Below are 13,346 nucleotides of genomic sequence, written 5' to 3'. Positions count from 1 at the left end.
GGTGAAGTGAATCTGATCTGGAGCTTCCTGATCTGGAGTTGCTCATACCAATGAAATCACAGGTTTCATCTATTTACTTATGCATATGTAGTCCTAGCTCAAAGTCACAACAGAGGCTCTAAAGAACCTTACCACATGAGTAATAATGAATAGTAATTCCCCGCCTGGAGGAATGCCATGGCCTTCCCTCTACATGGGCAAGCACAGGTGGAGGGTCAAGGACATATTATGAAGGGAGTATAAATGGATTTATTTTTTCTAGTTTCATCCTGGGAGTCCCTGTTTCTGCTCATTTTAATGTTCCCTTCTCTATATGGCCAGCTAGGCACATAGGTGGCGCAAACATTGTCTAGACATCTATTATGCTCTCCAGGGTTTGACAGAGCTCAGGAGAAAAGTCTAAATTCAAGCTACAGCTGGTGAATGCAGGGAGGGAGTAGGAAAGGGCTGACCCGACCATGGTGTACTTTCCATGTGTTAGCAAGACAAAAACCTAGGGGATAAAGGAAATGCTGAAGCTCCTTGCTTGTTATGTTCACTGTCTTCTTCCTCATCCTTCTACCTTGTGAATCTTTCCTCTAGTTGTGATTCCTTCCTGACCTCCGCAATTTTCCTTGCTCTCAGGACTAGGTCGACTTTCTTGAGTGCTTCCTTGTTCCATAAAATAATCATGGCTGCCAAAGCCCTCTCACAGGATTTGGGTCTGGAGCAGAAAACAGGAAAGGGCTTCTATTTCATTTTGACATGAAATATCAACAGCACCCATCTGGATGAGCCCTATCTCTGAACAAGCTCAGATTGTGTCTGGAGAAATCCTGCTTCTCCTCTTGTAGCAGCAGCTGCCCTCTCATACAAGCTGGTGGTAATAAAAAGAGAAACAAGCCCCCATGTAGCATTTAGTTATCCATGAGAGAGATGGAAAAGTCTAGAAGCTAAGGACACCGAGAAATGCAAGCTGGAGATTTACCACTAATTTGATGAGTGACTTTACATTTGTGTGGTTAAACCTGAAGCTTCAGTCTTGCCATATACACATGTGGTTTTGTGTGTGTGTGTGTGTGTGTGTGTGTGTGTGTGTGTGTGTTGCTGCTGCTGGTGGTGGGGTTATCTGTGAAATACCTTCACTCTGGGCCTAGGATACCTAGTAAATACAGTCCCAAATGTGTAAGTCTAGAAAAGGCAGCAAGAATCTGGTAAGAAGACTTCAGAAAAACTTTCTGATTTGGTTTGGAATGATAATATGACAATGACCAAGTTAGGCTGGGTTGGAGTAATAGCAGAAATGAAGGGGGAGAGGGGTGGGAAGGAGGTTCTCCTGGCAAAGGAAATAGTTTGACTGTCCCAGAAGGAGCCTTCAGACTCCTGAGTCTCAGTAAGGAGATCTGTCTGGCCTAATGCCTTCCAGTCTGAGGTATCAAGCTCACGCAAGCAAGATCTAAATTTCTTTTGACTCTTGGTTTTGGACAAAACGAAGAAGCCAATATTATCTTGGAAAAGAAGAAAGGACCCCTAAATTATTTGTTATCTGAAGGAAGACTGTTATTAAGTTTCTGGGAAAAGCTAGCTCTTTAAAAGATAAGGTTGGAAACTGTGATTTCATTGGCATGGGGAATTCCCAGGTGAGGAAGGGCCTTCTACCAAGGCAGATTGACACTCTCTGTCACGTATAGATCTTTAAACAACTTGCAGTTTAGAATATTTTCATCTGGAGACAGCAAGACCTTCCTTGACATAAGGATATAATGGGTTTTCAAACTTGGATAGTGACAGCTGTCTTGTTCTGATCTCTGAGGTAATATGGGGTCAGTTACTAATTGCAATGAACATTTCTACAGTACGGTGCCTCTTGTTCTCAAAGGGTTTCATAGACATTAGTCAATTTATACTTAGTGCACCATTTCCCTCCCCACAGGGCGGAATGGTCCTCAACCACAAAACTGGGAGAAACTAATGAAGTGCAAGTCCAGGTTTGTACATGCATGTGTGTGCCTGCGTGTGTGTATGGGGGGCAGGGAAGAGAGTGAGACAGGGATAGGGAAGAGACATGCAGCATACATGTACGTGAGACAGGCACACAAAATCCACAAGGAGAAAGTAGTCCAAACCAAGGAAAGAACATGAAATTTGGGACTCCCTTTTGGGGTACTGTTTGCTAAGACCACTAGACAACACTGGTCTCTGGGGTTGGTAAACATTATGTGGTAGGCCCTGCTGAAGGCTTTGGAGAAATGAATGGATGGTGTGGCACTGTATACAGTAGAGTGTGATGCAGTCCCTGATATATTAGCCAACATGAGCTATTCTAAAATATTTTAAAAGTGTTCAGTATTAAATCACTTAGAATTCATCTGGAGGTATTCTCCTCAGCAGGAAGAATTTTAGTGGTTTTTATGTGTGTGTGAGTTTATGTGTATACACGCACACACACATATATATAAGTGTATATGTGTGTATGTTATTTATACACATTATATCATGTATATGTATATTATTAATTCCTCAGATGAGGATTTTGTGATATACTTTCCCTAAGGGGGTATTTTATCAGCTCTATCACCTCAGTTTTAAATTGGGGAGCTTTCATTCATTTGACTAACATAACTGTGGTAGCAATTTGCAGTGTAAACACACAATACTCATTGCATTTAAACTTTTGATTACCTGATAAGGACAAGAATTTTCATTCCTATTCTCCAGATGGAGACAGTGAAACCCAACAAGATATTAAAAAAGTACTTGCTCAGAGTTGACCCCTAGATCCTGTACATGATCCCTAACACAATATATGTCAAAGAATGATCTCCTATGGGGAATGGAAAGGCATCATGGCATTTGTGATCATTCAAGACTTACTTTGGTGAAGTGATTGTGCCCAATTGGAACATGCATTCCCCTTCACAGGTTGGAGGCTGGCTACTGAAATAGTGGGATGTTCAATCTTTTAATTGATTGCTATTACATCAGTAATATAATATTAAAAGAATCTGTAATTATTAATATTTTATAATAATAATAGTTGATGTTATTACATCATTTTTCTGCATAAGATGCATCTTTCAGGACAAACACAAGAGGTAGAGTCTTTACATGATCTTTACATGATCATAATTGATTCATGAACAACACTATGTGCAATGCACTGTGGTATACTAGAAAGTATATTCGGCTGGCAGCTGTGGTGTAGTATTCTAGACTGGGAACCCTGCAATCTAAATTCAAATCCCACTTTCAATATTTGCTGTGTGATCATGCTCAAGTGGCTTTACCTCTCTGAGACTGAGTTTTCTCATTTTAGGGGTGGGAAGAATTCAGATCACCACTGGGATTTCAGTGGTATAGGGCTGAAGGATAGTGAAGATATTTCTTTTAACAATGGGAAATTCTAATGCAACATACAGTGCTTTTAGAGGCACTGAGTAAAATGTCTACCCCAGGGTAAGGTAGCTGGTAGGTTTCACAGATAGGATTTGAACTCAGATCATCCTGCCTTTTATCTAGATCTTTTTTCATTATGCCACAGCTGTCTCTCTTTCCTCAATTATAAAATGAAGATAATGAAAATAATACTTGCACTACCAACTTCAGCCAGCTATGGAGCATAGTGTTTTACAAATCTTAAAGTTCTATTTACATGTAAACTGTTATTATTGTTAATTGTTTGCTATCTATGGAGCCAAATACCATTTTTTCTTCTTTAAATTCATGGCATCACTATATGGAACTTTACATCAAAAAAGGATTAACCTCTATGTTCTAGGAAATTACTGAGCCAGCCGTCCTTCATATATCATGTTAACATGGATCTAGAACTTGAAGGGACCTTGGAGGCCATCTGGTCCAACCCCTTCAATGCACAGATGAAGAGAAGATTAAGGGACTTGCCCAAGGTCATGTAGGTAATAAATGCTAACACCAGGATTTGAACCCAGGTTCTTTAACTCTAAAATCATCAAATCAGTATTAAAAGGTTTTAGCCTCCAATTGTTCTTACTAACAATAAACTTTTATAGTTTCAGCAAAACTCTTGTACCCATACAACATATGCAATATAGAACTAGTTGAGAAACTTTGTCATGGTTTCATTTTGTTGTATCAAATAAAGTCTCAAATTATTGTGCCATTATAAATCGTTACCACAAAGGCTACAGTGCTGGTATGTTCTTAATGGTATAAATCCCCAAAGGTGGGGGTTGGTGAAGTTTTATCCCAGACCTATCCCAACCAATGCCAAGAAGGTGGTGGGAATACAAAAACTAGCAAAAGGAAAAAAAAAAGGCAGTCATTGCATGGCTAGTTTGCATGGTAGATAGCCCCCCGGTGAAAGCTATACTATACCTCTCCTCATCCTCTTCTCCCTCTCTCCTTTCCCATGCTCCCTTAGAGACAGAAAAAAAAATCTCCATATAAGGGAAGATACAGAAAAAGGGAAAATCCCCAAGACCAGCAGAGTTGCACTGGGCTAATGAATCTTTGAGTTTAGAGTCCTCCCACACCCACCACAGAAACTTATGCTATAGGAAAGAAAACTCCACCAGAGATCGGTGGTATCACTCAGATCAGCTGCCAAGGTTTGCTCATTCGATATTTTCACCCCCTTCCCCATGGCAGTAAGATCCTGAGAAAGGGACACAGTCCATCTTGATATGCTTTTATTCTGGAGGGATAATGAGTAGGAGTGACTCCTGATGGTGGTAGATAGGGGGATGAGGGGGAGGATGGGGAGGTGAAGTTGTAGGAAGGAGTGAGTGTTGATATGTTTGTGTGTGTGAACAAGAAGGACGTCACCCACCCACCTACTGGCTGATGAGAACTGCCTGTGTGTGTGAGGGAATCATAGGGAGCCTAAGGAAGATGATTATTTACAAATTTTGGAGGTCCTGGATCTAGTTTTGGAGAAGATTATCATTACATTTGTGTGTGTGTGTGTGTGTGTGTGTGTGTGTGTGTGTGTGTGTGTGTGTGTGTGTGTGTGTGTGTGTGTGTGTGTGTGTGTGTGTGTGTGTTTAATGAAGTTAGAAAGGCCTGGAGGGGTCAAAGCAATTATCCTAAACAGTTAGGTGTTGTCTATTAACTGAGAAAGCTTACTACTTTTGTCCCCCTCTAGAAAGAAGAAAACAATTTGCCACTGTATAAAATGCTAGTTAAAGACTTTTCCTTTTTTGCTCCTAGGTGAGTCCCCCAATGGTTTGAAAGAGGGTCAGAATGCCACAAATGAGCCTCAGCAGATTGCATCAAGAAGGATGAGCAATTGAGATTGTGGGTGGGCCGGAAACCCCTCTGGCACCTTGGAGGGAATTGGTCTCTTGGCAAATTCTGGTTTTATTCCATCTATCTACAATCCAGCGAGGCAGAGAATACCATGACTGGCATGAGTTTATGCCAGTAATGAATAAAATAGGCCCCAGTCCAATCTTTAATCCCCTAGTTATGTGATCCCTGGGGCCTATCCAGCCTATGACCTCAGGTAGATACATGGTCTATCTAGGAGAAAGCTCCCACTTTTGTGAAATCTTTAGTGTAAACAGAAATTGTTCCCTCCATGTCCCAGGGAAGAGTTTTACCTTACTCTGCTTTCTGTCCAGGTAGAATTGGTGTTGGCTAATGGCCATAGCCCATATGGACTTGATTAATGCTGGACATGCATACCACGTATGCACTGCAATGCCACTGTGACCAAACGTCCTCCTAGTCACCGAGGCCCTGGGGAAGCAGAACAAGAAGGTGGAACATATTTATGCTGGTGTTATTTTCAGGGTCAGTAAGTAAATCAATGATGAGATTTTATAGTGCTAAGTACAATGCTGGGTGGTTACAAAATGTGACTTATCAGAACATACAAACACAGACACAGACATATTTCGGAGACAAGCCAGCAAAGGTCCCTTTTTGGATTCCTGACTTCTTAGGGCTCAGGCTGCTGCCAAGTCTCTGCCTTGCTGGGTCACAGATGGGTCAGAGCAGGCCACTGGCCTTTCCTGTTTGATATTCTATTGTTGACAAAGGCCCAACTTACAGAGGGAATAAAAGCTATTCAAGAAAAGCCTTGAATTAATTGGCAACAAGGCCTCTGGTGAAATACAGGTAAATTATTTCCTAATCCTGGTAGGCCAGAGCTCCTGACTCAATCATGCCTTTTCCATCACCTTAGGCTCAATCCACCATGGGAAATGTTGATTATAAAATAAGTGTGTTTGTTGGGATGGAGAGCAGTTAGAAGAAAGCAAAGATTGTCAAAGCTGAAAGGAACCTTAGAGATCATCTAGACCAGTTGTTTTCAAAAGTGTGGTCCTCATCATACCCCTGGTGGTCCCCCTACCCTTTCAGGAGTCCTCCAGGTCAAAACGATTTTCATAAGATTTGTTATTGATATTACCCAAAGAAGCCAAAAACTCTTTGGCATCTTCAGGAGTCCTCCAGGTCAAAATGATTTTCATAAGATTTGTTATTGATATTACCCAAAGAAGCCAAAAACTCTTTGGCATCTTCTATAATTTTTAAGAGTGTAAAGGGCTCCTGAGGCCAAAAAGTTTGAGAATTGTTGATCTAGACTAAAGCCATTATCTCACAGATGATACAACTGAGGCAAGAAGTAAGGAGAAAAGAGAAGGGCAATGAATGATAGAGGACAATGAATGAAAGAGTGGAATTCCCCCTCCCCCCTAACTCCTTCCCTCTCATTACTATCAATTATTTCAGCCTGGAGTAAAGAAGAAAGAAGACAGCTAGATTTCCAAAATGAAACTGGAAACCACTGGTTTGTCATATAATTAGCTGCAAATAAGAATAGAGGTCAATGTTTTCCCAGAAGGGAAGGAAGTCTCTTAACAAATAGAGGCTGTCTGGCCACTTTACTGGGGGTCAGGAGGTACATGGTAATGGTAGACTGATCATTATGAAAATGGAATCTTGGCTTTGGAAAACAGCACGAGTGTGTGTGTGTGTGTGTGTGTGTGTGTGTGTGTGTGTGTGCACTCATGCTTGTATTTTCTGTCAACTTATGGGCAAATGGAGTAGGAACTTTGGTATAGGAGTTAAGCTGTTATCAAGCCTTTTACTCAGAAAAAGGAAGGAATGTAGTTTTCCTAAGATCAGTAAACTGGAGGATCCTAGGGCAACAAGGACAGAGTACTACCACAGGTTTTCAGGAAATTTTAATTGTAATTAAGCTTGTCAACCTTTCCCTTGAGGAAAATTCAAAAGTTGCTTTCTTCTTTCTTGTTTGTTTGGGTTGTAGATTTAACTTTCTTCCCCCTCCCCTTACTGAATACTCACGTCTTTTTTATTGAAAAAGTCAAATCTGGTATCAATTAACACTCCTAATTCCAGGTGCATATGATTTGTGTTGTTGCTTTGGTTAAAACGAAAGTTAGGGGGGAAAGTCAGCTTGTGAATGAGCAAACAGTTGTCAGTTGAAATGGGGCCAGAAAATGAGGGGAGGGAGGGAACAACACGCAACAAAGCACACAGAGATTTTTAAATGAAACTGCCAACCAAGGACTTGGCTCCCATCATAGCTCTTGGAACCGGGATGAGTTAACTCTTATTCTTCTCTAGCAAAGCTGAATTGGGATGGGGAGTGGGAAGGGGGAAGAAACTTGAAGTTTCAGAAACACTGAAAGTTGCAAAATGAACAGTAGCTTGTGGAAAGATCAGTATTTTTCTCGGAAGGATGGTGAGAAAAATTAAGGAACTACCAGCTGAGTATAACCACATTTTTTTCCCCACTTCAGGCCTTCCCCAAAGCATATTTTCTTCTGCCTTCCCTAGTTGTACTAACTTGAATATCTGACAAGTTTAGAGGGCCAGAGAACCAAGAGTTAGGCATGGAGCCAGCTCCCTTCCACCCCCCCCCAGCAATTCTACAGGATCTTCTGTATTGAAGAGATAATCATGGTGGTAGGTAGGGCAAAGGGAAGCCTGTGAGTGAGTAAATGTGTGACTGATCCAACCGGGAAAACATCAGCTCTAGTAAATTATTTTCTTATAAGTTGCAATATCCAACTGATTGCATTTTAATGAAATGATTATAGCTGACATTTCCTATCATCATGCTCAGTTCTGACTTCCTTCCTTATCCTTAACAGACAAGTTTCAGGAGTTGGGTATTGACTACTTAGCATCATGGCTACATGTGGTCAATTAGATTAATCTCCTGTACTCCAAAGAAAACAATATACCAAGAATTGGGATGACAAATACAATTAACACTGGGGGAAATATCTTTCCTGGGTATTTCTTGCACCTTCTAGTTCCTGTTTAGTTGAGCAGTTTGGATCTCCTCAGCTGGAATGTACTGACAGCAGCAGGATGCCTGGGCCCTAGCTCCTTCCTCTCTTCTGTGAAGGCGCAGACAGAACATTCACTTAACATCCGGATCCTCCTGCCAATCTCTCCTCCCTTCCTAGTCAAACATCTACAGTGTATGCATCCTTGAAGGCCCAGCTCAGGTTCTTTTTCCTTGGTTGGGTTTATCTTGCCTATCTCAGCCCAAGATAATCTATTCCTTCTGTCAATCTACTAATAATACTCATATGACATTAATCACCCACTGCCTTCTATTGTTCTATGAATGATGCTGGGGTCATATTTTGGTATTCATATGTCTCCCTCCCCCTTAGACTGTACCTTCCTTGGGGGTGGAAATAAATTTTTAATATTTCTTTGTATCACATACTTATAGAACTAGAATAGAAAAGGATGCTACAGGGAATCGAACTCAACTCCATCATTTTACAGCTGAGGAAACTTAGGCTCAGAATGTTGATGTGACTTGCCCAAGGTCACACAAGCAGTAAGTGACACAGTTGTTTCCCCCGGTGCCTTGAAAATAGAAGGTCCTCAATCAAACGACTGATTAATTCCTCTCCATTTAAAGGCTTACATTTTCTATATAGTAGATTATTATATATTATGTCCAGAGGATTTCTTTTCCTTTTCTATATCTCTGTGAAGCAGAAAGAAAAAATACTCTTGTGCTAATTTGACTGCTGGGGGAAACTGAGACAGGAGCAGCTGACTAAATTTTGACACTTATTCTTCCTCTCCTCCTAGAGCCCCATGGCTGAAAATTTCTGCTAATTTCTCCTCGTATAGAATATTCTCTTCCAAATCTGCTTCATCCTTCCCCTCTGAGCAACTCTGATTCCTGCTCTACTATGGCAGCATTTTCTGAACATTGGACACTCCATCCAACCATTACCAGTGCTTTCTCCCCATCTGTAGAAAGCACTATCATGTGGTTTGCTCCCCCTTCTTATATGCCTGTGAAGTGGAACCTCCAAAGTGCCTTCGGATTCTGCTCGACTGGTCAGCTGTGAAACGCAGGATAAGACCTTTGCTTCTAACTCGAATGGCTGTTCTATGCAGATTACTGAGTTAAAGCTCCATATCTGTCCTGCTGAGTTGTCATATGCTACAGGTACAGACTATATTGCACGAGCCACATCTTTTTCCTGTGTAGGCAATGTTTCCTAAGTATACTGAGAAGATCCTTTGGAAGTACAGGGGCCCTTCATAGGGTGGGGTGAAAAAACAGGAGGCAGACCTGAAGGGAATTCATGCATGGTACAGTATGTGCCAGACTTTTTTTTTTTAATTAAAATTTTTTTAATTAAGAAAATTTTATTTTCTCTCCTTCCTCCCCCTCCCCATCGATGGAAAAAAAGACAAAAGGAAAAACTGAGCCCTTGTAACAAATATACATAGGCAAACAAAATAAATTCCTTCATTGCCATATCCAAAAAAGATCCATTCTGTGCCCTGAATCCATCACCTCTCTGTCAGAAGGTGGATAGCATGCTTTATCATTGGCCCTCCAGAATTATGATTGTGTACCAGACCTCTTTTTCATCAGAGCAGGGAAGGGGTAGAGTTAATGGTATTTAAAATCAACCTCCTTTTCTTGGCAGGCGTCTGATCTTACCAATGTCCCCCTAGAGCTACCTTTTAGTTGTAAATCTGACTCTGGACCTGTCTAAAATGATTTATGTTTAGGTACTGGGCCTGTTTTTAAGGTTTCTAACTGCGGTTTGTGGGCTGTATACAATTCTAGGGCTGTTAGCAGACAAAGAAAGGCAAAGCATTAGGTTGAAGTGGTATTCTGAACTAAGACCCTCTATTTTTCTTTTAGCATCTTTTTCAGCATGAGCAGATTTGTCTTAATCTAGTATTCCCAGAAAAAAATTTCTGGATGGTAAAATACAATGTATGCAGAAAAAAACCAAACAAACTAAACTACATTTCTTCCACCCCAGAGCATAAGTTCCACACTGTGAAATTTTGGGGCTGGGAACGATGCCGTTTGATACTCTGTAGCCAGCATAGGAACTGCTTCATTTATGTGCTCCCTTTTGCTCTAATTGCTTATAATTATGTATATACTATAGCTGTCATTTCTGGAAACTTCTCAAAAGACACTAAACCATGCAAAGATTTTTTTTTTGTTAGAGAGGGGAAAAAGCTTTCAGTCTACTTGAATGGGATATCTGCATGGGGAGAACAGGGTGTCAAAACTGGAGGCATCAGCAGTCTAACTGTATCAGAAGTTTATCAAGTTGACTAAGTTCACCCTATTTATTGTCACATTCTAGTCTGCCTTCTAGCTTGGCATCCTGAGCATAGTCTATATATTATAACCACCCATCTCTTAACATGACTGAACAAGGACAATAACATCATAGAAACAAGCAGACCCCTAAACATTAATGCATCCCCTTCCAATGGAGTCATGCAAATCTCATCCACTCAAACATGCAAGAAGAATCTTCCAGCTTACCTGCGTGGGTCATGAACTTCCACTGAAAACTTCTTCTCTCTGAAGTACAGATTCTCTAACTGTCTCCATTGGAATATCTGAAGAGAAAACAACTTTCTTTAAATACAGTAGGAGTTCACAGCTGTAGTCTGGTCCACTGTTAACTTCTACTGTGGGCTGTTCTCTCATCCAAGTACAATTTGTATGTCCTGTTTCCTTATCCTCCGTTTCTTGCTTGAAACAGACAGGGACAAATGGATTGCCAGCTTTAAAAAGGGGCACTCTGGGTGTGGATTGTCCTGCAGGTTTCTTAAAAGGAAAACCAAGCTCTTTCCAATCCTTTCCCTTTGTTTAATTCTCTCAGACCGCTCTCAGCTTTGCAGACTTTTTCCCTCCGAGAGAATGAGAGTGAGAGAGAGAGAGAACAGAGGAAAGAAAGAAAGAGAAAAGGATCTTTCAGAAGTAAGCAGTAGCCATCTGTGAGTAGTGCTGAACTGAGCTTCCTCCTCTCAGAGTGCTGAAATGGGAAAGCGTTCAAATTCCCCAGTCTCCCATTGGGACTCCACTTCCTGCCCACTAATGTGTACGAATCCCTGACTCGAACTGGTGCTTTGGAAACTCCTCTCCTCAGAAAGCCTCTCTGTGAAGGGCGGAGGCTGTTATGACCTTAATTTAGGGGAGGCAACATGAGATAACAATATGAGCCTGTCAAGCCCATTCTTTTCTCTGAAACACAAAGAGAATCTAGAATTCTGTTTCTGCAGCAACTTTCTGTGCAGCCAGAGTTTACCTTTAGCCCAGTTGAAGAGGGGTAGAGAATGGGAAGTGGGGAGCTTAAGCTGCTATGAGAATTTGCCCTGGCAAATATTTCTTAGGCTGCCTCTACCCCTTTTGAATCAGACCTCCCCCTTTAGTGTGTGGTGGATAAATTATCTAAGAAATCTGATTTTAATGTTTGGAAGCAATTAAGACTGCATTCATTTAATTCTAATAATGGGGTTTCCTTTCATCTGATGAAACATCATTTAACCCTTTTGGAAATGATAAAAGAGGTTAAAGTAAAAAATTTAAATTACATATATAATGGGTGGGTTTCTTATCACCAAATTAAGAGTTTGACATTATCCTTACTGAAAAGGGAAAAGAAGGAAACAAAACACCGTTTGCATCTTTTTTTGTTCATTCTTTTCTAGCCTTTAACTTTCTCCATCCTTCCTTTGCTCTTTATTTTATGCATTAAGCTAATGTATATCTTGGGCTACAGATCTGGAGCTGGAAGGGGCTTCAGTAATCATCTAGTCCTTCCCCTCCTCATTTCCTTTACTCTACACATGAGGAAACTGAGGCCCAGGGAGATTAAATGACTTATCTAAGGTCATGCAACTATCATTGTTTCTGTGTTCTCATCTCTAATTTTAAAGATCCTTTCCTCATCCCCCCCTTCCCCCACCCCTCATATCTACTGGTCTGCTATAGCCAAATCTGGCCTCAGACACTTACTAGCTGTGTGACCCTGGGCAAGTCACTTAACCCTGTTTGCCTCAGTTTCCTCATCAGTAAACTTAGCTGGATAATGAAATAGCAAACCACTCCAGTATCTTTGCCAAGAAAACCCAAAAAATGGGGCCACGAAGAGTCGGATGTGACTGAAAAATGACTGAACAGCAACAAAACAGCCTGCTTGCCTGCCTTAGCTATACTCCATTCAACTGCATTGTTCCATCTTCAGCCAAAGGTTTTTCTTCCTTGTATCAATTTTGTTAGGTCTCGCACTGTGTTTTCCATCCAGCTCCCATGATATACTATCTAGACCTAAGGAATGTTTGCTTAAAAGATGTCACCCTGAGTAAATCTGGAGAGGATTAAAAGATGCTTCCTACAGAGGCTACATTCATTTCTGATTGCTCTTTCATAAACAATATCGCCCGTTGCAGCTTTCATATTTTTTTTTCAAAATGTTCTACTCTCCTTTTATAGCTTAGGATAAATTTCAACCCTAGACCTGAGGATCACTTCCATATTTTGGAAAGGTAACCCCAAGTGGGGAGAGGGGTGTCAGTCATGTGACAGGAGCAAAAATCCTATAGTCAAGGAAAGGAATGACCCAAAGCCACAACAGTCAATACCTCCTGCAGCTGTTTCTTATTTGTCATTGATTCATTGCTGCTTTTGTGAGTCTGTGTGCAGATACCCAATTCTAAGTATGGTTTCCAAGGGAGGATGGAACTACACATCACTCTGAAATTTCTCAATAAAAGCAAGTAAAGTTCCTGTTCTACCTCCAAGTGGAAATATATTGGTAGCTATTCTACCTGCAGTTATCTCAGTTACTAATGTAATAAAACACATAAGCTATCCTAATGGTTCCCTAACAGTTCTCACAGCTTCCCCTCCCAATCCTATTTTTAAAAATAGCTGGCAAAGAGAATAAGAATTTTATTCATTTTATTCATATCATGTTTTTTTTAGCATCTCAAGGTCAAATACGCTTGATATTTGTAACAAAATTTCTAAACTAGTATTCAGATTTCTTTTCCTTTTTTTTTTTTTAAAGGAGAGGGGGAGATCAAGGGCTGGGAGATTATGGAGATAG

General features: G+C 40.8%; 1 protein-coding gene across 6 annotated transcripts in view; it reads right to left on the bottom strand.

Moving 5' to 3' along the window:
- The window catches only part of FRMD4A (FERM domain containing 4A), a 767,521-nt gene that overhangs the window by 54,633 nt on the left and 699,542 nt on the right, over window positions 1-13,346 (bottom strand). For all 6 annotated transcript variants that reach the window (XM_020999677.2, XM_020999676.2, XM_020999675.2 and 3 more), the window contains 2 exons: window positions 10,775-10,851; window positions 5,562-5,700 (listed from right to left, as the gene is read on the bottom strand). In XM_020999677.2, coding sequence (XP_020855336.1) covers window positions 5,562-5,700; window positions 10,775-10,851 — 216 coding nt within the window. The remainder of the gene's footprint in view (window positions 1-5,561; window positions 5,701-10,774; window positions 10,852-13,346) is intronic.

The sequence above is a fragment of the Phascolarctos cinereus genome, unplaced genomic scaffold (assembly GCF_003287225.1).
Source record: "Phascolarctos cinereus isolate Bilbo 61053 unplaced genomic scaffold, phaCin_HiC Scaffold_1;HRSCAF=81, whole genome shotgun sequence".
In the NCBI taxonomy this organism is placed as follows: domain Eukaryota; kingdom Metazoa; phylum Chordata; class Mammalia; order Diprotodontia; family Phascolarctidae; genus Phascolarctos; species Phascolarctos cinereus.
Note: the sequence above shows the minus strand (reverse complement) of the source record. Positions and strands in the feature narration are given on the sequence as shown.